This window comes from Ambystoma mexicanum, chromosome 6q (genome assembly GCF_040938575.1).
Source record: "Ambystoma mexicanum isolate Mex_15411 chromosome 6q, UKY_AmexF1_1, whole genome shotgun sequence".
NCBI lineage: Eukaryota > Metazoa > Chordata > Amphibia > Caudata > Ambystomatidae > Ambystoma > Ambystoma mexicanum.
The window spans coordinates 1,609,708,548-1,609,732,405 of record NC_090937.1 but is presented as its reverse complement, the minus strand read 5'-3'; the positions used below and the strand labels follow the sequence as shown (position 1 = coordinate 1,609,732,405).

Sequence of the window (23,858 nt, the reverse complement as noted above, 5' to 3'; positions counted from 1 at the left end):
AAAACAGATTTCTCATTCCTTCAAAGGTGTTCACTCTGTAACCCTTAACCAAACCATCTAAGTTATTTAAACACTCGCATACCCATGTAGCCCAAGGTGTACCATCAGTCTTCCTAAGGGTCCTAAACCTCTTAAGGTACTGAGAAGGAGTTTTCCCAAATCTGGCTATTAATGCCAGCTTCACAGATTCACAATCCATTCTCTCAATGGCATCCAAATCCATTAAAGCATCACAACCATTCAGGTGAGCCTAGATATGAGCCAACTGATTACATCACTCCCACTGATTCCTTGAAGACTGTATGTGTATTCAAACGTACCCAGCCAATCCAATACATCAAGTTTTGATTCATACATACTTGCTGCTTCTTTGGGCAGGCAAGGCCTCTTGGGACTTGCAGACCTAGAGGACCCTGGAAGGGAAGTATATTCAAGAGCCAGTCTTTTCATATCTATTTCATGTTGCATTTCCAACTCACTGAGTTTGATGTCTTTGTTTGGCTTCAGCTTGAGCATTCAACATTTTTAACTCTAACTATAATCTCATGGTTTCAAGAGAAACCTATTCCGGGCTTAATGTTTGACCTTGTGGGGTCCAATGGAAATAGGCTGAGGCAAAAGGGCAGGCTGTGGCAAAGAGGTGTTCTCTTCCTGAGACTCCTCTACCTCCTTTGACTCCTCTTGCAGATTGGAGTTACTCTAAACTGTCGTCCTCATTATTTTCCACATGGTGTTACAGGCCTACTACCCAAACTTTGGTGATTCAACAAGCTTGCAATTAATTCTCATGCCTTTCCTTTTACAGGCACACCCCTGGCTTTGCACATATCTGTTAGTTGATCTACTGTCACAACAATCCTGACTGCCTCTTTGAAGTTATCCATATTTGCCATGTTACAAATGCTTCACTTTTTTATGATGGTATTTTGCCTTGTGGCTGGTTTAGTTGGGCACAGTACAGCAAATAGTCAATGTAACCACTCTACACAAATCCTCACCGCCTGCCACCAGTGTTAGGCAAGCTTGTATGCAGTAACCCTGTTTAGAGACTACACCAGTCTTGTCATCTTGGTATTAGGTAACCCACCTATTGGAATAGGTCCGTACTACACAAGTTGGTAGAGTGATTGAGCAGCCAGACGTATCTCAAGAGGGGTTAATGTGAGCTGTAGAGCTGCATCATCGAAATCCACACATACAGGTATCCAAATAACACTTATGCTGACAGTTTTCTAGTAAAATAATTATTTAACGGTCAGTTTTAAATGAGCATTCTTTAAAAAGGGCAGCGTGCAACAATAAAAATAAAAAACACATTCTCAGAATCAAGATAAACAAGTATATACTCTTTAGAGATGCTTTATATACACTTCTACACCCTGATGTGACTACAATCACTAGGACAGTATTGCTATTTAGATATCACTTTTTGCTCTTTGTACAATTCTGAGGTGGTGGAAAGGAAAGGTTAAGGGAAGGAAAAAGGTAAACGGGTTCTCAGAGCATGTGAGCACTTTTTAATCTCCCAACAATAGTAGTAAAAAATAATGTACCACCTATGAGGGACAGTTAGAATCTAAGTCTGCATCAGAAGAGTCTGCAGGGAACCGGGACAGCCAAAGTCATTTTGAACAATGTCTATGGAGCTGAGGCACTTCTTAGATAGCACAAACGTCTTGCACAAAGTTAGAGTTTGTAGAAAATCACTGTTGGGCCACAAGCTGTTAGGCCTGTGAAAGGTAGAGCTGATCTGCAAAAAGCAGCTACTGCAAGTCTCAAGTGAGATAATGCAAGCCACAGACTAGAGGTAGGTACCCCTTAGTCCGCACTGTACCTTAAGTTAGAAGAGGATCCAGCTGACTTCTGTTCTGGTTGCAGATCCTGGGTTCCTGGGCCTCAGTCGTGGGGACAAGCGGGAGGACGTCTGGAGTACTCCTGCACTGCCGTTGGAATGTCGGCAGAAGCTACTGGCTCTTTTCAGTTCAGCGGCACTTTGCGGTTTCTGCTACCGGCAAATGGCCACACCACGGATCTTGGACACTTTATGGCCTTCCTTTACTCCTGAGTCCAGCACTCTTGTGAGGTGACTCAAGCTTGGGTTGTCTTGCTTCGGGCAGGTCCTCGGGATCTTCCTGGCGCTTCGGTCCGGCTTAAAGACGTTGCACTCAACTACGGATTTCTCAACCCCCTGGCACTCTGTGCCAGCAGCAGCAAAGAAGTACAGCCAGTTGGGGAAGGTCTTCCAGCACAGTTCGTCTTGAGAGTTTGTGGGTCCCACCAACCCATGGGAAGAATTCGTCCTCTCCGGAGCTTCTCTAGTCTATTCAGAAAAGCAGTTTCAGCACAGCAGCAGGGCTCCACCGGGCTGTTCAGCGATCCAGGAGGATGCAGCAAACTTCTCTTGATTCCTTCGGATGTTTCGTCCAGTGGTCGACTCTGTCTTCAGTTCAAGAAGTCTCGCCTTTTATGCCGGTTTCTTCCTTTCATGCACGGCCTAGCTGTCACAATCACAGCAGGGTGGCTGTCCTACAAGGACAGCCAGCCAGCCAATCCCGACTGGGTGCATTCAGGTTACCAAGGAGACTAAGAACAGGGAGTTTCGGGCACCTCCCTCACTTCCTGCCCTGCCAGCCACACTGGAGGCAGAGACGGGTTTCAGTACTGAAACCCGCCAAAGGCAAAATGAACAAAATGGTTAAACCTGGTTTGGCGCGCAGAGTAAAACCCAAGAAAGAACTCAAAAGCAAGAAATGGCAAAAAAAGAAGACTGGGCCCTTTTGACACTATGGTCACACATGCGTGTTATACGTAGGCTGAATCCTCAGCTGCAGATAGAAATGCACATTGGTAGCCAAATTAAACCACTGCCACCAGCCATTTAAAGTTGTGAGGGTAACATACAAAAGGCTACATGAGTAAGTAGGAAATGGGGTGACTAACCCGCCCGCCCCCCACCCCTGGCACTCCACATAAGACTGGGTGTGCTGGACCTACATAGGAAAAAGGTAAGTAAAGTCAATTTCACTTTACTACTCTTGGGAACAGTAGTTCACCAAAGAAAAGGAATCTAAAGATTTCTCTGTGACACTGCACAGACGGTGCTGTGTGTCACCCTACAAAAAGTCCAAAACGAAAGAATACAGAATCCAAATCAGATCAAAATACATGAGTGTGAAAAAGTCTCGCTCACTCGGGATAAAAATTAAACTTCCTAAAGTCCAGCAAAAGAGCTACGGTGCTCTAAGGTTGAAGGGAATTAGCACAGAAAGGAAAATTCTCCCTAATGTCACGTTCTTCCGAAAGCCACTGTTCACAGTGGATCCACTACAGGCCTGGGCCCACACCCCGGTCCAACGAGCAGGCAGGAGTTAAGCAAAGACAGCACCCACAAGGCCACTCAGCGTACTCGTTTTGAGACTGGTTACCTTAGGTGGGCACTTCCCTTCTGGATAAGTCACCTGGATACCCCTGCAGGTACTGGGACGATGGAATCATGTTGTAAGGGTCACCAAATGAAGGCAAGTCCCTTTTTATGCACACTCCAGAATAAAGACCACCCTATAGGGAAATAGGCCAGGAGATAGCATTGCAAGGATAACAAGGTTTAATTGTACAGATAACTCTGCTGCTCAAGAGCGCTCTAGTTAATTCAAGGAAGAGCAGATGCTTAAAAAGGCTATGTGGTGTCATTACATACAGTACAAACCAGAGTTGCTGATTGGCAAATATTATACACATGGGGATGCCAGGCTATAATTGGTTAATTCTGTTGCCATCGATCAGTCTCCACGTGAATCAGCTGGGCATATCTTGGTCTTGGGTGAAGGTCAGGCTACTCGTATACTACAAAGTTTCATCTTAACTAACACGCTGACCTCCCTATTCCATCACTGTGGCATGCACCTGGGTGGCATGGAAATGGCGCCAGGGGGAAGGGAGAATAAAATAGTCAGGCTGACCTACACATTCAGGGCTTCATTGATGCCGCACTCTCAAGGTCTCCACCGTGGGTTTGATCTTTAGGATCTACGTGAAATCTCTGAGGCGGAATAACCCGCGATCGAAATGTTTGCATGGGAAATATACGCACTGCAAAATGTTTGTCCATTTCCCATGCGAACATCCATTTCAAAACCCTACAAAATTATACCCCCAGCCACACCCATAACCCCAACATACCCACACCCTACTTAACTTTTAAGACGGTGTCCCTGCAGCGCCAGTTCCCTTTCACTTCTGTGGTCGGGAACCGGCACCGCAGGGTCTATTTTTTGGGCAGCTGCATGGGTTTCCCCCTGCAACGCCCGCTCAATATACTGTACAGTGTAGTGAGCTGGGTGTTGTGGGGGACACCCCCGCAGCCCTGTTTTTTTTTTTTTTTGGTTTTTGTTCTGGGTGGGTGGGGTGTCCCCCCCCCCCAACCGGTGTTGCGGGGGACACCAGCCCCCTGCAGCCTAAATAAATAAATACAACATTTCATACCGGCCCCACCAAAACTCCTAAACGCATACCACAAAAAGTTTGAACTTGGTCGTTCGCACTTTTCGTGGTGTATTTTAGCTCTTTTGGTGGGGTCAGTAATTTTTTTCCTGACATTTCGTCCTATTGCGATCTTTAATGTATCCCTCCCTGAACCTCGTGTTACAAAGGCTGTATTTTGTTTGCTTATTTATATAGCACTCCAAACCCGATGGTATCTGGGCGCGTTACAAGTTGCTTAAAATACTTTTTACAGAATAATTGTTTTAGTTGCAAGAATAAACAAGTTACATGACAAAGAATGGAACTAAGATTTAACATGTTTAAGTAAAAGATTTACAGTATATACAACGCTATGTGGTTATCAGCAAGAGAGGTCTAAGGGGTACAAATGGCAAGAGATAAGTCGTAAGATCTCTAGTAAGGAGCCAGTATTTTGTTTTATTTCTGAAGCTAAAGAAAGATGGGTCTGCTCTGATATCTGTTGGCATAGAGTTCCACAATTGTGCGGCCATGATGGGTTAACTACTCCCTCCTACATTTTAAAGGTTATATCTAGGGACTTTGAGTGAATGTGAATACCTACAACTGGTTGGTCGTGTAGAAATATTGTTGGTAAATTTATCCACCAAGTATTTAGGCCCTGAATTGGCTAGGCATTTGTGGTAAAGGGTTAAAGCTTAAGTTGTATTCTATCATTGACTGCAAGCCTCTTGGTGTTCTGTCTAGCCACTGAGAGACGTTGTGTTTTCGGTATGCTTTGTGCAGTTCTAAGAGCATTGTTCTGCAAAATGTGTATTTATTGATGTTACTGGAACCCAGATATAGTGCATTACAATGATCTAGTTTTGAAAGAACTAGCACTCTGGGTAATGTAATACAGCTAGTTGTCGAGCGGAAAGGTTTGCAGGCTTGGATAAGCTTACATGTGTATGCTGACGCTGATGCTAACTTACCTGAGCAAGTCCAAGGCTGAGTCTAGGTGGAAACCCAAGGTTTTTACGTCTTTGGCCACTTTAATCTCTATACCATCATACCATCTATGTTGAATGATTGAAACAGGTTACTGAGTTTGCTGAGTTTGGCTGGAGTTCCTATGAGCAGGAGTTCAGTTTTTTCATTGTTCAGACAGCGGCCATGTGAGGCTATCCAAGTCTGGATGAAGAAATAGACTTTATACAATAGGGCAGCGTCAGTCTCATAATCACCCGACATGGGTATGAGGATCTGGGTGTCATCTGCATAGTTAGTGTAGGTGACACCCAGATTGTCAAGGTCATCAAACAATGGCTTTGTGAAGATGTTGTACATCGTAGGCAATACACATGGACCTTGCAGGACTCCACAGGTTATTGGTGTGGGCTCTGCTGATGCAGAAGGCGAGAATACTCTTATGGACCGGTTGTCTAGAAAGGGTTTAATCCAGGCTGTCGCTTCTGGAAAAAATGGGCAACTGTAGATAGATGATTGCATAGCACTTTATGGTCCACTAAGTCAAACGCGACAGACAGGTCTAATGTTTATTTATAACGTGCACCAGACCCAGCGGTATCGGGGCGCGAGGCGAGGATACTTTAATCTTACATAGTTGCATAGATACACTGTTACAAGGAACAGTACGACAGTACAGAGTGTGATGTCAAATTAATAGTACATGTTATCTTACAGGTATGGTCACACAAATGCAAAGCGAGATCAAGTATGTGTAACGGGTCAGGTACAAAAGGATTAGCAAGTCATGCTGTAGCTAAAGATCATTTTCATTAAGCCAGTTGATATTTGATCTAAAATGTGGGTAAGTTTGGTCAGTCCTTAAGGTGGGTGGGATGGAGTTCCAGAGTTGGGAAGCTATTCCCACTGATTGTCGTCATTTTGAAGGAGGGGACTGATAAACAGTTAGTGTAGGCCGCTCTGGTAGGTCTGGACGTGAGTTTTCTTTTGAACCTCTCTGTCGGGTAGCTAGGTGCTGAATTGTTGAGGCACTTGAAGGTTAGAGATGCCGTTTTTAGTTTGATTTTTGTCAATAGTTGAGAGCCAGTTGGATTGTCTTCTAGTTGTTGACATGTGTGCGCTTTTGGTCATTCCTAGGGCTGCTTTCAGGGCGTTATTTTGAAGTATTTGAATTTTCTTCGTAATGTGTTAGATTAATTAAATCCCAAATAGAAGGTGTTGCAGTAGTCCAGTTTGGACAGCACAAGTGCTCTTGCCAAGGTGATGCAACTACTTGTGGAGAGGTATGGTTTTGCTGATCTAATCAACTTACATGTATAGGCCGTAGATGATGCCATTGCTTTCACTTGTTTTGACAGAGTAAGGTTAGTGTCAAGATAAAAACCTAGTGTGTTTTACTTCCTTAGCAACCTTAATCGTGTTGCCATCTATGTCAAAAGATGTGTAGTCATGGCTGAGTTTCTTAATATTGGCTGTAGTCCCCAGAATGATGAGTTCCGTTGTGTCATCATTCAGGCATAGACCGTGTGGTGCCATCCATGCCTGGATGAAGTATATCCTGTCCACCAAGGCCAAATCCTGATTGTAATTCCCAAAAAGTGGGATGAGAATCTTGGTGTCATCTGCATAATTAGTGTAGATTAATTATCAAACAGGGGCTTGGTAAAAATGTTATACATTGTGGGGGAGACTCATGATCCCTGGGGTACGCCACACGTGATAGGAATAGGCAGTACTCCAGATAAGATTTTGAGGTGGGAGTATTTTACACATGATTTTTCAAATTAGGGATTAAATGCAATTTCAAGAGAGTAAAAATGAGTTTTCTCCTCTGTAAGAGTAAAACATATCCAACATACACCCAATGCATATGTAAAATCAGACCCGTAAAATCAGACCCGTAGACCAAAAGAGTTGTAGATCAAAGTTGTCTGGCTTGCCTTTAACCATTTTATTACACTTGTGGAAAATATTCTGCCATAAAATAACTTGGAAGTACATGCTACATACACAGCTTCATTTTCAAAATTCTGGACCCTAGAAACTCTGTTAAGAACTACTATAGATAGACTAATGTGTTGCTTGCAGAAGGAGTGTGAGTAAGCAAGTTCTAGCATATGATTTACTTACAGGAACTTGCACACGTAATCTCAGCAACAGTCACAACCTGCTAAACTACCTTCCCTGCCGTCTGCTGCAGGAAATTAATGTGTATCCCCACATTGTGTACAAAACCAATGATTCTGGCAATTACAGTTGGGAAGAAATGCAGACAAGTGCATAAATTGCAGACTGGTCCCAAATCCCTGCTTCAATACTAAGTAAACAAAACTAATTTTGCCACTGTGCCTTTTTTGCAAAAATAGAAATGTCTATAACAAGTGTTTTATTGCCAACTAGTTACTACTCAAAAAAGCCTGACTGACCCCTTTTCCACTGTTTGAACTACCATTAATAGTAGTGACCATTTATATAATGCACATGACAAAGGGCCTAATTCATTGAGCGTTTTCCAATGGGGTGTTGCCATTATGAAAGGTTTCTGTGAATTAGTCCAAAAGTGTATATGTCTTGTGGCTTACTCCTTGCTGCTTCATTAATATAAATTCACATGAATTCCTCGAGTATTAAAAACTCGCCTGTACCTTCCCCCATCTTCCACTTTCATCATAGGTGAGCAGTCTTGATTGCCCAACAGGTTTGATACTTGGTCCGTGCTTAAGGGCTGGAGTCTGGCATGAAGTGCATTGAAAAGACCACTTTAATGTTTTTTTTTTATCTCCGCATTACAGCTGCGTTTTTCGACACCATGACTGCCTTAAAAGGCAACAATGACCCCTGGACCAACCTCACAATTGTGGTGGTACCTAGACGTCTATATCATTGCCACAATCATTGCACCACATACAGCCTCATATACGCAGCTACATTGGGGTGTCCAAGTGTTCTGAGTTGCTGCTAGTGATGGGCAATGCATTCCTGTTTCTTCTAGATGCCACCTGAGAGCAGGCCAGGTCTGGACGCAGAATATCAACGGGGTTTACTTCATAAAAGTAAAACGCATGCATATGGACTCTGTCCTGTCTCTGTATTCTTGTGAAATCTTTGTTGTGAGAACAGCAGGTGTGTATGTGTACATAAGATGATATTTGTATGTATAAGAAAGCTGCATAATATTGCATTCTTCTCATTGCACATTAAGTATATATGGTGTGCCAATGTTCTGTATGCCGTCAGTGGTCTGCCTATGCACATTAAGACTCTATTCTGTCTCCTCTCTGCAGTGCTCGTGACTCTGGACCCAGAAACGGCAAGTTGTGGCCTAAGCTTATCTGAGGATGGGAGACGTGTGAGCCACCCAGAAACACTGCAGACTGTTTATTATGATCCCGAAAGATTCTTTGCCCGCAACTGCGTGTTGGGGAGGCAGGGGTTCTCCTCAGGGAAGCATTATTGGGAGGTCCATATTTTAGAGGTGGGGGGTGGCTGGTTAGTGGGAGTGGCCCGCAAATCTGTGAGCAGAATGGAGACAGTCCCAAAGTCAACAGAGGATGGACTCTGGGTTGTGCAGGGGGGACCCGGGAGTATGCATGTACTCCGCGAGCAACCCAGGAAAGTGGGAGTCTATCTAGACTACGATGCAAGGCGGCTCTCAATGTTCAATGCTGACAGCATGGAGCACATCAATACATTTACCGAGGCCAATTTCAATGAGGAAGTCTTTCCGTACTTCTGGCTTGGGAGATCAGACTTGCGCCTTGTGTAAAAGCTTCAACCTCTGGCCTCTTCTTGGTGATGCTATTACCATATTTTCAGAAATATCTACCAGCTGCTTCTTCATGTTTTCAGAAGTCAGACATCCATCAGAAACATGTAGAGTATATCTGTGGTCTGGCTTAACCATGAAACATTGCAGCGACTGGATGGACTCTGGAAAGCATGTCCTTCAGCCCCTTGACATGTTGATAAATGTACAGGTCCCTTCTCCTCACTGGACCCTTACCTGGCTTCTGCCCACTGCGTGGGCAGACAACCTAGTCCTCGACCACATCACTACAAGAAAATACTTTTTAGACAGGCCTGCTCCAAGGTAGTTTTAACATACAGTGGCCAACACATTTCGAAGAAAGGCTTAACTCAACTCTGAAACACCTATTTCTGTACTAGATCCACCCTCTGCCTGGCTAGGCAAACCCTTGCACGCAGAATACAGAGAGGTCAGTGGGATCATCCAGTACTGTGCCCGCTCCCTTGGCATCAGGTATTGTTTACTGGCCTAGCTTCCCAGGGGCCAGTGGGATCATCGAGTACAGCACTTGGCCGCTCCCTTGGCATCAGGGAATGTCTACTGGACGAGCTTCCCAGAGGCCAGTGGGATCATCGAGTACAGCACTGGTCCCCCTCCCTTGGCATCAGGGATTGTCTACTAGGCGAGCTTCCCAGAGGCCAGTGGGATCATCCAGTACTGTGCCCGCTCCCTTGGCATCAGGTATTGTTTACTGGACTAGCTTCCCAGGGGCCAGTGGGATCATCCAGTACAGCAGTGGGCCCGCTCCCTTGGCATCAGAGATTGTCTACTGAGATCATCCAGTACAGCACTGGTCCCCCTCCCTTGGCATCTGGGATTGTCTACTGGACTAGCTTCCCAGAGGCCAGTGGAATCATCCAGTACAGCACTGGTCCCCCTCCTTTGGCATCTGGGATTGTCTACTGGACGAGCATCCCAGAGGCCAGTGGGATCATCCAGTACAGCACTGTTCCCGCTCCCTTGGCATCAGGGAATGTCTACTGGACGAGCTTCCCAGAGGCCAGTGGGATCATCCAGTACAGCACTGGTCCACCCTCCCTTGGCATCTGGGATTGTCTACTGGACGAGCTTCCCAGAGGCCAGTGGGATCATCCAGTACAGCACTGGTTCCCCTCCCTTGGCATCTGGGATTGTCTACTGGACGAGCTTCCGAGAGGCCAGTGGGATCATCCAGTACAACACTGGTCCCCCCCTCCCCTGGCATCTGGGATCGTCTACTGGACTAGCTTCCCAGATGCCAGTGGGATAATCCAGTACAGCACTGGTCCCCCTCCCTTGGCATCTGGTATTGTCTACTGGACTAGATTCCCAGGGGCCAGTGGGATCATCCAGTACAGCACTGGTCCCCCTCCCTTGGCATCTGGGATTGTCTACTGGACTAGCTTCCCAGAGGCCAGTGGGATAATCCAGTCCAGCACTGTGCCCGCTCCCTTGGCATCAGGGATTGTCTACTGGACGAGCTTCCCAGAGGCCAGTGGGATCATCCAGTACAGCACTGGTCCCCCTCCCTTGGCATCTGGGATTGTCTACTGGACTAGCTTCCCAGAGGCCAGTGGAATCATCCAGTACAGCACTGGTCCCCCTCCCTTGGCATATCGGATTGTCTACTGGACTAGCTTCCCAGGGGCCAGTGGGCTCTTCGCGTACAGCACTGGTCCCCCCTCCCTTGGCATCTGGGATGGTCTACTAGAGAACCTTACCCAGAGACCAGCAGGCTATCATATGCTCAAAGCTGCAGTCATCCGCTCCCCAATGGCAAATGCATTTTAGAGCTCTTCCCGCCATTTTTACTGCTGCTCTGTGATCAAATGACAGCAGTACATTAACACAACATTCTACAGTAGCGCTTTCCTTTGTGTATGCCGTGTTTTTCTTTGGCCTTGCAGTGCATGACGGATGTCAGTAAATCATGAGTAAAATTGAAACAGATCCAGCAACCGGCCTTTTTTGCAGTCCAGCGAATGCTATATTTGTGTAATTGTTGGACATATCTTGTGTGAAAATGTATCTTACAGAGATGGTCAATTTATTATAGTGTCCTTCAGAAAATATGTGGTTTAAGCCTCTTCTGTATCTGACTTTAATTGCAAGAGGAAAACCTATCATTTTTGTGAAAACAACATTATTTGGCCAATGAATGGCACATGCTTGGGATTAATGGGAAACATTGGTTATCACTGATCACTCAGCAGGAGGCACACACGTTACATGTGTGCTGAGCATCATTCAACCCGAGAAGAAGAAAAAAAGGAATAACTAAATGACAATGATGTTTACTAATGATGCCAAGTAAATGTGAACTGTGTATCATACTGCGATAGAGTGCCCGCTCAGAGCATTGACTCTGTGCTGTCAGTTTGTCTCCTCTCTGCTTGTCCTTCAGTGTCTGTCTGTGCGCTAGATATCCTGTCACTTTAGTTCAGTCTCCCGTTCTCGCTGTGTGCTGTCTCTGTGTACACTTGCTCTCGCTCTCTCGCTCTGTCTCTTTCTCTTTCTCTCCTATTTCTCTGTCTCTGCCTCACTCTTTGCTCTGTCTCTCTCTCACACATCCTCCCCCAACAATTCTACCACAACCCAAGGGGATTGTTTCCCAGTGGAGCCATGTTTCCAAGGGCTTCGGAGGGGTGGCGTGCGCGTGCTCTTTCTCCATTTCACTGACATCTTTACCTAGGAATTCTCACTTCTTTAGGCAGGCTCTCCTATGATGTAAGAATATGTTGCACTAATTCCTATGTGCTATGATAAGTCAGGCGCCATCGGCTACTCGGGTGCCAAAGATCACACATGGTGTCCCATGGCTGGAAGGAGGACCTGGGACACTGGGTCCACTCGACAAGGCGATTTAGGTGGAGCAGAGCATCTTCTTATCGCAAACATTTCACGAGGCAGAGTCTAGGCACATAAAGGAAACGTCTTCACTCAAATCTCTGTTTGCTTTCTCAATCCAGAAATAGTGGCGTGTGACTTAAGAGCCTGGCTAGAAGCAAAACATTTAAATCTTGTACCCGCGGTATATAAGTTGTAAAGCCCATGACATCTAAACCAGTGCTATTGTAAAGCAAGCGTTTCCCTCTGTCACCCTGCCAATCACCTGACATAATAGCCATGCCCCAGAGCCACTGAGCCCTCACCAGCCCCTTGTGCTCCACCATAATCCGCCATGGCTAGCAGCTAGTCGCGGCTGGTGGAGTTTCACAGTAGAGAGACCTAAATATTTCCCCAAAATGTATGCAAGCGACTGAGTGTAGCGAGGGAGTACAAATCCCCCTACCGTGACCCGGGGAGGTGTCTCCTCCGAAATCTTTTAAAATAATGTGTTTAAATGGTGCAAATTCAAAGTAATGGTTCTGCAAATAAATGGGTAAGGAGCCATACAATTTACTAAGCCTGGGAAAAGAAATTCAGCCGAACTCTGAACCGCGTGAATTTTATAGCTTGATTCTTTTAAGAGATTCAGGTGACAAATGTGGGTTAAGCTCATGAGAATGTCAAGCTCATACTCATGTCTGCCGTGTAACAAACTGTATTGGTCTGACATGAAATATTGCAATTCACCCCTTCAGTAAAGAATCACGAAAAAAATCAAATAACTGCCATCTTACCAACGAAGCACAGGAGCATTTTACAATACGGCCCACAATATATGATAGAACTGCCACTGTATCGTACGTGTTCATGTCTGTGCCTATAGTATGAGCCAACACTGCCACTTTAAAAAAACATGCCTGTGGTCATTTTTTACTCCACTCTCTCCTTCTCTCACATTTCGGACATCTCTAAACTACCAGCTACACCTCCTCAGAGGTACTCTACTTTTTCTCACTCCCCCCCGCCCCAGAGCCCTGTATCTCTCTATGCTGGACTACTGCAACATCCTCTTCCTCAACCTCCCTTCTTCTGCCCTGCACCCTCTGCAACTCATCCAGAACAGAACCACACGACTTATCATTGGCCTCAAGCCCAGGGACCGCATCTCTCCAGTGCTGACATCCCTTCACTGGCTGCATGGATCAAATTCAAGACCCTCTGCATTGTTCACAAGGCTTTCTGGTGCCAGGGACCTACCTACCTTCAACTCTGCCTTCCTAAATACTGTCCCTCACGAGCCCTCTGCTCGTCTACCTGCAACCTTCCAAGCAGAGATTTGGAGGAGGATCCTTATCCTCAGCAGGACCCGCCCTCTGGAATAGCCTCCCTAGTGCCCTCTGTCTTGAGCCTGATCTTCTTAAGTTCTGGAAACTCCTCAAGACATTCCTCTACTCTTCTTCCTTCTCTCTGCCACTACCCTGCTAACTTAGTTCTCTGCTCTTCCCTTCTCCCTCCTCTTCCTTACAGCTTGCTGACTGGCTGCCAGGTGTACCTCAGAGTCTCACAGGTCAATGGCACCCCCACCATTTCTTCTCCGCACTTGCCCCTTGGCCTTACACCCCTCACACACTCACTGCTCTTGAAAATTAACCCTAGAGAGATGTTTTCTCTGCACTTACCCCAGTCTCCACCGACCAGGTGCACTTGGAACCCCCCCCCCCCCACTTTGTGCACTTGCATGATCCGTACGCTCTGAGCTGAAGATTCTATTTATGTTCTGTATGTTCTCACTGTCTTCACCCCTTAATCGCACTGGTTAAAACTGCAGAATCACGTCAGGCCTATTTGCTGATCTTCAAACTGTTAAATGTATTTTACGCACTTACTCTGCCAGTGCATACTAATGTCGTCTCAGAATTTCAAGGCTCTGAGCAACTGTTGTCTTTTCCCCTGTTCGCACTCTCCTGGAGCGCTTTGAAACACTTGCCTGTGTATAGCCGCTTTATAAATAAACAATACCATACCTCACTGTATATGCCACCTCTGCCACTGTAATGGATATGTTCATGATACCTGTGCCCAGAATATATTCCATCATTGCCAGTGAAATAACTTGGAGAGTACAGGTAAAATTAATCATGTCTTGAAAATATAAAAAAGGATCATTTCAAAACTAACTTTGTATGTCAGCCCTGGTTGTATTGTTTGCAGTCCTATAAAATAAAAAAGAAATAAAACTGATGACTTGGGAATTAATTGGATACAATGTTTCATTTTGTAATTTTCTCAGTAACTTCTTAGTTTATTTATTTCATTTGATTACACGCCCAAACCCTTGGATATCACGGCGTAAGTTACAAATATCTTGGTTTACATGTCATGGTTACATACATTGTTTTGCAAAGTTTACGTACATTTAATTGGCACAGTCATATATACAGCTTGGATATGAATATCCTTAGCAGTTGTCTTGTGATCCTGAGAGGGAGACCACCTCTCCGCTGAAGAGCTGCTGCCGGATTTTTAGTATTTATTGAATAGCCATGTTTTGACTTTTTTAAACTTGGGTAAGGAGACTTTGTTTAGACAGGTGAGTGGGGAGTGAGTTCCAGATGCAATGGGGAAGCTGGCTTTGCCTGCTTTTGTGGTGGTGAAGCGTGGAATGAGTAGCTGGGTATTGGCATTGGATCTGTGTGTTCCGGGGCGAGGTTATTCGTGTGATGCAGCTAGTGAGGTAAGTGGGAGCTGCATCAAATAAGCATTTGTGGGTGTTGGTTAATGTTTTGTGGAGGATTCTTGCGTGCACTGGGAGCCAGTGTGCATCTCTTCTATGCTGTGTGATATGTTCTTTTCTCTTGATGCCCAGTGCTGCTCTAAGGGCTTTATTTTGTAGAAGTTGGAGTTCTATCAGATTATTTTTTGTGGTACCAAGCAGTAAGATGTTGCAATAGTCTATTTGTGTAAGATGAGGGCTCTAGCAAGAGATAGGCAGTTATCCGTAGATAGGAGCGGCCTACTTAGAGTGATGAGTTTGGCGGTGTATGCCGTTGAGGAGGCGAGCGCGCTAATGTGAGTGTTCATAGTGAGGTTGGAGTCGAGGTGTACTCCTAGTGTTTTGACTTTGTGGGAGATGCTGATAGGTGTGCCATCGATCACTGTGGAGGTGTAGTCTGGGTGGAGTTTGAGACTAGTCGGGGAACCAATTATGAGGATCTCAGTTTTTTCTCCATTAAGGCAAAGGCTGTTATTCGCCATCCAGTTTTGGATGTGGGAATAGATGGGGTTGATGGTGGCCGTGTCCTGTTCCAGGTTGCCCGTGATGGGGATGAGAATCTGTGTAGCATCAGCAAAGTTTGCGTACATTACTCCCATGGCATCTAGTGCAGCAAAGAGTAATTTGGTGTAGGCGTTGTATAGGGTGGGGGAGAGACAGGAGCCTTGTGGTACCCCTAGTTGTGCCAGGATAGGGTCTTCTGCAACTTCTCCTAGGGTGACTCTTGAGGTATGGACGGAAAAGAAGGATTTTATCCAGGCAGTGGCCTTCTGGGAGAAGTGGAAATTGGTGGAAAGTGTTTGGCATAGCTTGTCATGATCAACCAAATCAAACGCCGCTTTGAGGTCTAGGAGTAGTAGGATGCACAATTTACCACTGTACCTGATAGCGTCCATCTGGTTTTTAAAATCCAGGAGGGCGGTTTCAGTACTGTGATTGTGGCGGAAGCCTGATTGTCTTTCCCCTAGTAAGTGGTTTTGTTCAAGGTGTGATTGTACTTGGGTATAAGCTATTTTGTCGATGATTTTGAGGAGAAATGGCACTGTTGTTATTGGCCTGTAATTAGTGGGGTTAGTTGGGTCTAGTGATGGTTTTTTTGAGTAAGGGTGTGACCCGTGCTACTTTGATGGGTGCTGGTATTTCGCTGGAATTAAAGGACTCATTGACAAAGCTAGTGATGGTGGGAGCTAGCACGGAGGCGCAGTCTTTAATCGCTTTGGCTGGAGTGCTGTCGCCTTTACAGTTGGAGGGCTTGAGTGAAGCTATAGTTTTGAGGACTTGTTCAGGGTTTACTTGTGTGAAGTGGAATGCTGGTGTGTCTGAGCTAGTAATCATGGTCGGATGATTGGGGGGGGGCGTAGAGTTAAGTTTGAGTGTGTGTTTTATTATTTATTTATTTTTTGCGCGGCTATTTAATTTTGGAGCATGATTACTTTGGAGGATTTAGCGTCCTGAATAGTGGTGCACCAGCCTTTGCTTTGGATTATGGGGCTCGTGGGAAGGATGGGGGATTCTAGTTCTCTAATAGTGAATAGCTGTTTAGTATTGGAGGCTGCAGCCGCTATACGGTCGTTGAAGGAATCTGCTTTGTGGGTGAGAGTTTGTAGGTTTTAGATATTTGCTGTAGTTTGGTTTGAAGTTCTGGGGTGTTGTTTTCCCTGGTTAGGGGTACTAATGCGCTTTTTTTTTTCCTCTTCTGAGTTCTATGAGCTCATTATTGAACCAGGGGGCGCTGCGTTTAGGTGTGGATACTTTGGTTTTAAGGGGGGGCTACTTCGTCAATGCTAGTTTTAGGCATTGGTGGTAGTGCATGGCAATGCTCTCGGAGTTAAGATTATCTAGTGGTTTAGTGTTGAGTAGGTTCGTGAGAACTGGGTTTAAGTTCTCAGGGGTGAGCTTGCGCGCATTTCTGACCTGGATGGGTGGAGGATTACAGGTTTTGGTAGCGTGATCTGTATCTAGGTTTATTTTAAAGTTAATAAGGCAGTGGTCGAACCACTGCAAATTAAGGACATCTGTTATGGATACTGAGGTATTGAGGGTAAGTATCCAGTTGAGGATTCTGCCTTTGGAGTGGGTGGGGGTGTTCACTATTTGGGAGAATTTCATTTCCTGAAATGCCTTTTGGCATGCTGCCGCGTTACTGTCAGCAGGGTCATTGTAGCCTAGATTGAGATCCCCTAGTAGGATCTTTACTTTACTTATCTTTACTTTAGATTTGAGAAATATATATTGTGAAACCTAATTGGGGCTACTAAAGATGTTTGCATTGGGCCAGTTGTGAAACTGCTAGTTTTTAAAGGGTGCCATCATATTCATGTGAAACTGCCTGGCCTGAATATTCCACTAAACCTGAGAGTTTAACTTTGCAAACATTTCTAGCACATTTGATTTGGGCTGTTAAACATTAGGCCAATAATAATGCATTTATTGCTTCATCCCGATTCGTGTGTACCTTAATGTGTCAATACCACACCCACACTTTTACAGCTGAATAAGTAAATTATACTTCATAAATATATATACCACTTCATTCAATCCAGACTGGAGTCCCAACACCTCTTAGCAATTGGAAGGCATGAAGATGTATTTGGGGGGGACCAAGCTACATGCACGAAGCACATAACTCCCAACCTAAATTGTTGCAGTCCTCCAAATGCTGCTGGGGCAGCCTTCCTTCAGAGCCCTATGATCAATTGCAAATCAGATTGGTGTTAGGAGTGACAAGTCCTCACCTATCTCGGGGTTGTGCCGCTTTCTCCCCTGGCTGGCAATGGAGGATAGGATCAACTTCAAGATTGTGTGCATGATATATAAATGTCTGAATAACCTCGCCCCTGACAATCTGCCAGAGATGTTGAGCCTGTATCAACCAACCCAGGCCCTATGATCTGTGGACAAGCGGCTCTTGTCTATTCCCTTCTCCTTGTGCGTATATAGAGGAGATTGGAGATTTTCTGTGCATTGAGATGAAGCCTATGTATCCCTCACTGAAACCCTACCTAAAGTATCCTCCCGGGTGGCCAGGCTAAGGAAGACGCTTCCTGATCCTGACCTTGGGGGGGGGGGGGTGCACTGCAGGAGGATCACCCGGGAGAGGAAAAGGGTGAGGAGAGTGGGGGATACTATTGGGATGAGACACAGTATTTCACCTCTTTTTAGGAGGAGATCCTAAAAATAGCATAGTGTGTAATAGATTGTTGCCATCATCATTCCATAGTTCCACATGTAGACCATCTGAATGGGAACAAATAACAACCTGTTATAACCCAAGAAAGGCATGCAGTTATACATTTCCATAGCTCCCAAAAGCCTAATAAGAGGAAGTTTTATAGTAATGGGAGTCTTAAGACCATAGATCCATATGCCTCTTCTCAAAGCTGCTTTATGACTTGATTCCTGTGATATCCCTTTGTTAAATGTTTTATAAAGTGGAAATCAAGTTTTTAATCCAAAAGGAGTTAAACAAACTTTATTACTAGGTACTTCACGTCCCATAATTCCCTCAGTAGTCGGCTGAGGAAGAAGGATGCAGAGGAACAGGTGTAGGAGTGGACAGCCAATTAGTAAAAATGACCTACACTGAGAGGCTTAAAAGACCCCCCTCGGGTGCAGATAATGGGGAAGCAGAACTGGAGAAGGCAGTGTGTACTGTGCATGCTATGGGAGGATGAAGTAGCAGAGCAAGACAACGGCGGGACTGTTGCAAGTCCTGAGGGGGCGGTCTGGCTCTACTATACCTAACTGCAGTGGTCGCACAGCCGGAAGCGTGGAGAAGAAATACTTACCCAAATAGACTACGTTGTCCAGAGATTGCGCAGCAGAAAGCAGGTGTGGTGTGAGTAGTCGAGAGGTCTCAGGTGGCAGGTTGGCACCGGAGACACTCGAGAGTCAGGACGACTCCAAAGCAGTGTGGTGGAAGCGGTGACGACCAGAGAGAGGGTGTGCCTGTTCTGGAGAAGCCACAGGTCCAGCAGTCCTGCGAACGCAAAGAGGAGCATCTTGAAGCGATTTACCCGGTGGGTGTGAGACATGCGAGTGACTCCAGGGCGTTCCAGTGCAGGCTTTGTGTTCAGTGCAGGCAGGATCACTCATGAGCAAGTCAAAGGCAGACTGATGAGCATTATGAATACAGAATTGTTGCTAATTTACAAAAGCAAGCTAATGAGCATTATGAATACTGAGCTACTGCTGTAAACTTACAAAAGCAAGCTAAGAAGCACTACGAATACCGAACTACTAAAAACATGCAAAGGTGGCCGATGGCAAATCAAACCTAGAACTGAGTATGTGACTTTGTGCAAACGCCAACAGCCAGTTTGGGAAGCCTAATCAGAATCTGACATACCACCAATACCCAAGCCACGAGAACTTAAGGAACAGGCGATATCAGTCTAACAAAGGTTGCCAAAAACAAGAGGGGGATGTTGGAAAGCCCCAGGGTTGTCAAGGTTGTAACTCAGGTTCTGGGACAACTATCAGTGTGATTGATACAAACTCAATGCTAAAGCCAAGGCAGCAGCAGGAAAATACTTTATCCTGATCCCTATCTCGCTGATGTGGAAGGGATAGAAAGGTGGCAAACAGGCTGCCCTTCTGTGAGAAGCTATCCAGAGGGAGCTGAGCATCGTTTGTAGGCAAGTCCTCATATGGATCAATGTAAATTATTTTCCCTGAAAGCTGCTAGCATTTTGATATCGAAGGAGACTATTGAAGTTGTTGTTGTTCTACTTTGAAAGTTACCATTGAACCACTTACCTGTTTTTGTTCTGAAGAAGTAGATGGGTAGGCGAGTATACCCGTAGTGCAAGAAGTGATTGCCCAGAAGAAACCTGGCGAAACCAAACGCCAGGTATGATATGATAGTTCATTTATATAGCGCCTATACACAATGTGTTTCAAAGCGCTTTAAGGCAAGGGAGGGAACAAGGGGAAAATACAATGACATTCTTACAAGCCATAACAACAAGAATGTGAAATTAACCATCGTAATAGGCCTGACGACATTTCAGATAGTTTTGGAGTTGGGGCAGTGGGGAGGAAAAACAAACAAGCAGGGGAGGGGGAGGAGACAAACATGGTTGCTATCATAATAGGTCTAAGGACAATTCTGATAGAGTAAGTGCATAGAAAGAAATAGGGGGGAGCAGAGGATAAGCAGTGGAGAAGTAAGAGGGGAGAGCGAGAACAGTTGCAGAAGTCAATAATAACACATGATGTTGCAGGAGAACAGCAATGCAAACAAGGATTCAAGATGACGATGGGCATCGTAGGATTCAGGGCCCCCATGGATTCGAGATGCAGGGGAAGTCCAGCATGAGGATAGAAAAGGATAAAGCATATGAGTCCATACAAGTCAAATCCAAGCATTGGTCACAAGCCAGAGATGGTAACCATAATGTATCACAACAACTCCTGAAAAGGTTCAAGGTGGAGGCGGGGCAGTAGAAGGGAGGGCTGAAACAGGCAACCTGAGGGGGTCACAAGGAGACATCACGGGGGACTAGAGGGAGATGGCAAGCGGGGAGCGTTACAGAAGCAGGCAGGAACCTTTGTTGTAGGCCTTTGGTGTAATGGCCGGCTCCCTCCTGCCAGTTGCTTAAAAGCCAAGTACAGCCAATGGGAGGTGGGAGCAGGGCCAGGCCAGGAAAAAAAAAAAGACCAGTGGGAAACAAAGCAGCCATGTTGGAGGGCCGGAACACAGTGAGGCAAAGGATGGAAGTGCACGAGATGAAGGCACAAAGGTGGCGAAATGAGCAGAAACAGTGAAAATGCTCTAATCGTAGAATCCTCATCCTGTGCTTTTCAGATGGGATTTTTAAGAAGTAAATCTTGTGAGAAGTACACATACCAGTGTGCGTTGCTGAAAATAAACCTTCCACTTCAAGCTTATCCCAGTTTGATAGTTGTGCTGTGGCAGGCAGGGGGAGGCATCCAGAAGCCATGCGGTCGTCGTGCAGCAGAAGGTAGAGTGAAGAAAGCAGAATGATTAAATAACGTGGTCTAAGCTATGCCTGTTTACTAAGTCTATAAAATAATGCCTTGAAAAATCTATCAAAATGTGTGTGTGTAGTTAGAAAGGGCAGTATCTAATTGTATCTGAACACAATAGAGGGGTCCCAACTTCTAAACGAAGTGCTATTACCAAAATTAACATTGTGTACTGTCCAATAAGGATGTTGTCCATAGAGCGGTAGTTTGTTAGATACCCACCGGTACAGGCCTTGGTCCTGGAATGAAAAAGACCATGGGCCTCATTACAACCCAGGCGCTGGACCATGGTGCTATTCGCAAAACACCATGGTCCAATGCCGGATTCCGCCATGGTGTATGGCGGAATTACCGCCCCATTCCAAGGTGAGTGGGGCGGTAATTCCCCATTCACCATTTGCCCTTCCCCATTCCCAGGTCGCTTAGAACCTTGGACTTTAACGCCTGCAAAAAGCAGGCGTTAAAGTGTGAATCAGGCGTTAAGGGATAACCCTTAACGCCTGACTTGTAATGAGGGCCTATATGGCGAATGATGTCCAATGAGGCCAGAAAAAGTCTGTGGATGCGTGTGGGGTGGGACCTTGCCTGATTTGCATGCTCGCCTTGGAAGCAAGATGACGCGGAGCAACACAGGTTTGATCCCCGGGTCCGTGCTTAGAAACCTCTGGCTATTAAGCGTTTAATAAATAACCAATTATAATGATATGGTCTTTCCAGTTTCTGTAACGGCTTGACAGGTGAAGAAAGATGGTCTGGAGGTTGGCCGGGAGAGATGCTAGTGGTTAAGATTATTTCTTAACCTTTCAGCCATTACCTTTCTTTTGCTGCGGTCACCCCAAGTGGGGCGGGTATGCCCAGACGTGGAAAGTGTCTGGGCATGCTTGTGGTCTTGTGCAGAAGGTATGTGGCCTAGTAGTTCTGGCTGGACCGCCCCTTTTGGGTTGGATTTGCATATGTTCTTTCCCCTTTCTGTAACGGCTTGGCAGGTGAAGAACCATGGTCTGGAGGTTGGCCGGGAGAGATGCTAGTGGTTAAGATTATTTCTTAACCTTCCAGCCATTACCTTTCTTTTGCTGCGGTCACCCTAAGTGGGGCGGGTATGCCCAGACGTGGAAAGTGTCTGGGCATGCTTGTGGTCTTGTGCAGAAGGTATGTGGCCTAGTAGTTCTGGCTGGACCTCCCCTTTGGGGTTGGATTTGCATATGTTCTTTCCCCTTTCTGTAACGGCTTGGCAGGTGAAGAACCATGGTCTGGAGGGTAACCCAGATTGATGCCAGTGGTTAAGATCAATTCTAAACTTTCCGGGTATAGGTAGTAGAAGGTGCAAGTGCAGAAGAGTAGTACTAATGGAAAACAACATTGTGACATTTGGGGAAGAATTGTACAAGCTTGTTGAGGCAACGTTGCAATTCTTTCTGCCGTTAAAATTGTGGAATAGCATCCTGACTAAACTATTTGTTGTTTCCAAAAATGTAAAAGTGTTGTTCTTCCAGGAGGAGTGAGATCTTATGACCTTACTTTGGGACAGTTCTTATTCCAGGAGAAGTGAGAGCTTATGAGTTTGTCAAGCGAATTCATTGAAGCAACCAAGCCTTCTGTTAAAACGGATATCCTTTGAACTGTGAAGAAAAGCCTTGTTAGGATCTGGCTAAGGTAGGTTCACCCCGATCGCAACAAGAGACTGATCATATTTACAACCCTTGGTAAATCACAGTTCTCTGATAAGATTCTTCACCTTTGAAAAAGACAAGAGCAGTTCTGGTGGGAAAATCCTTCAATGGACTCTCTGGCAGCTCATTGCAGAGCCGCCTTTGAGTATAAACTGTCCATCCTGGCTGCCAAACGCAACTATTATCAAGAACTAATTGAAACAGACTCCTCCCAAAAATAACTCTTCACCATTCTTAAGGAATTTTAAGGGAAAGATGATCCTTTTCCTCCTATCACAAAAAGTGATCGATGGTGCTCCAATATTCAACAGGGCTTTAGTAAGCAACGTAATGTCCATTGGGATAAGTTCACTCGCCTACGCCTTGGTCATGCAACCATGACAAGTGTCCATTCCAAGGCACTCGGTGCCCTGAAATATTTAACTGCACTATCACTGTTTTATAATCTTTTAAAGAAATAATGGAAGCTGAACTCTCTAATATCGTCCGCAATCTGAAGCCATCTTCCTGCCCTGGTGATCTCTGTCCACCATCTAAAATGAAAGAATCTTTTGACTGTCTAGCCCCTTTTGTCACTAAATTAGTTAATCCCTCCTTTGTCATCTCTACAGTACCGGTCTCTTTCAAAAATGTCTGGATTTCCCCCGTTATCAAGAAGGTCTCCCTTGATCCGGCTGCCGTAGAGAACTACCATCCTATCACCAACGCTACTTTCTTGTTGAAAATCCTGGACAGGGTTGCTTACCTGCAACTTCAGAAACATATTCAGGAAAATCGGCTCTTGGGCTCTTTGCCATCTGGCTTTCGAGAACTTCACAGCACTGAGACTGCTCTGTTGGACCTTAAGGCCAATCTGTGCCGTGTTGTTGACTGATCAGGTTACTATGTTGATGCTCCTCAACCTCTGCGCAGGGTTTGACCTTGTGTTTTAAGTCACTTGCCGAACTCCTTACTTGCGGTGTCCCGCAGGGTGCTTGCCTTTCTCCCACCCTCTTCCACCTATATATTCGTCCTTCGGTGGATCTTCTGGATAGCATCGGCAAGGGTTACACTAACTATGCTGATGATACCCAGATATTGATCGAGCAGACTGGTGAATATATGAGCGGGATCGGTCCAGGATCACTTCCATCTATACTCTGATTGAGGAGTGGATGATTAACTACTCACTGGCCCTTTACGGGAACCACACCGAACGTATGATGGTGGCCACTACCCAACGCCTTGGTAAACTAGATCCCAGGTATATGCCGCCTTTGACATTTCCGATACCTCTATTAAAACCAGCCCCTGGGTCAAGACTCTTGGTCTCTATTTTGATGCCTCTCGTAGCTTGAGTAAGCATGTTAGTCAGGTGAAGAGATCCTGTGACTAACTA

General features: G+C 45.5%; 1 protein-coding gene across 1 annotated transcript in view; it reads left to right on the top strand.

The window, feature by feature from the left end:
* The window catches only part of LOC138516903 (E3 ubiquitin-protein ligase TRIM39-like), a 93,027-nt gene extending 78,725 nt beyond the window's left edge, over positions 1-14,302 (top strand). Inside the window, exon 5 of the mRNA XM_069632359.1 lies at positions 8,715-14,302. Within this exon, the coding sequence (XP_069488460.1) occupies positions 8,715-9,196 (482 nt within the window). The 3' untranslated portion in view covers positions 9,197-14,302. The remainder of the gene's footprint in view (positions 1-8,714) is intronic.
* The last annotated feature ends 9,556 nt before the right edge of the window (positions 14,303-23,858 follow it).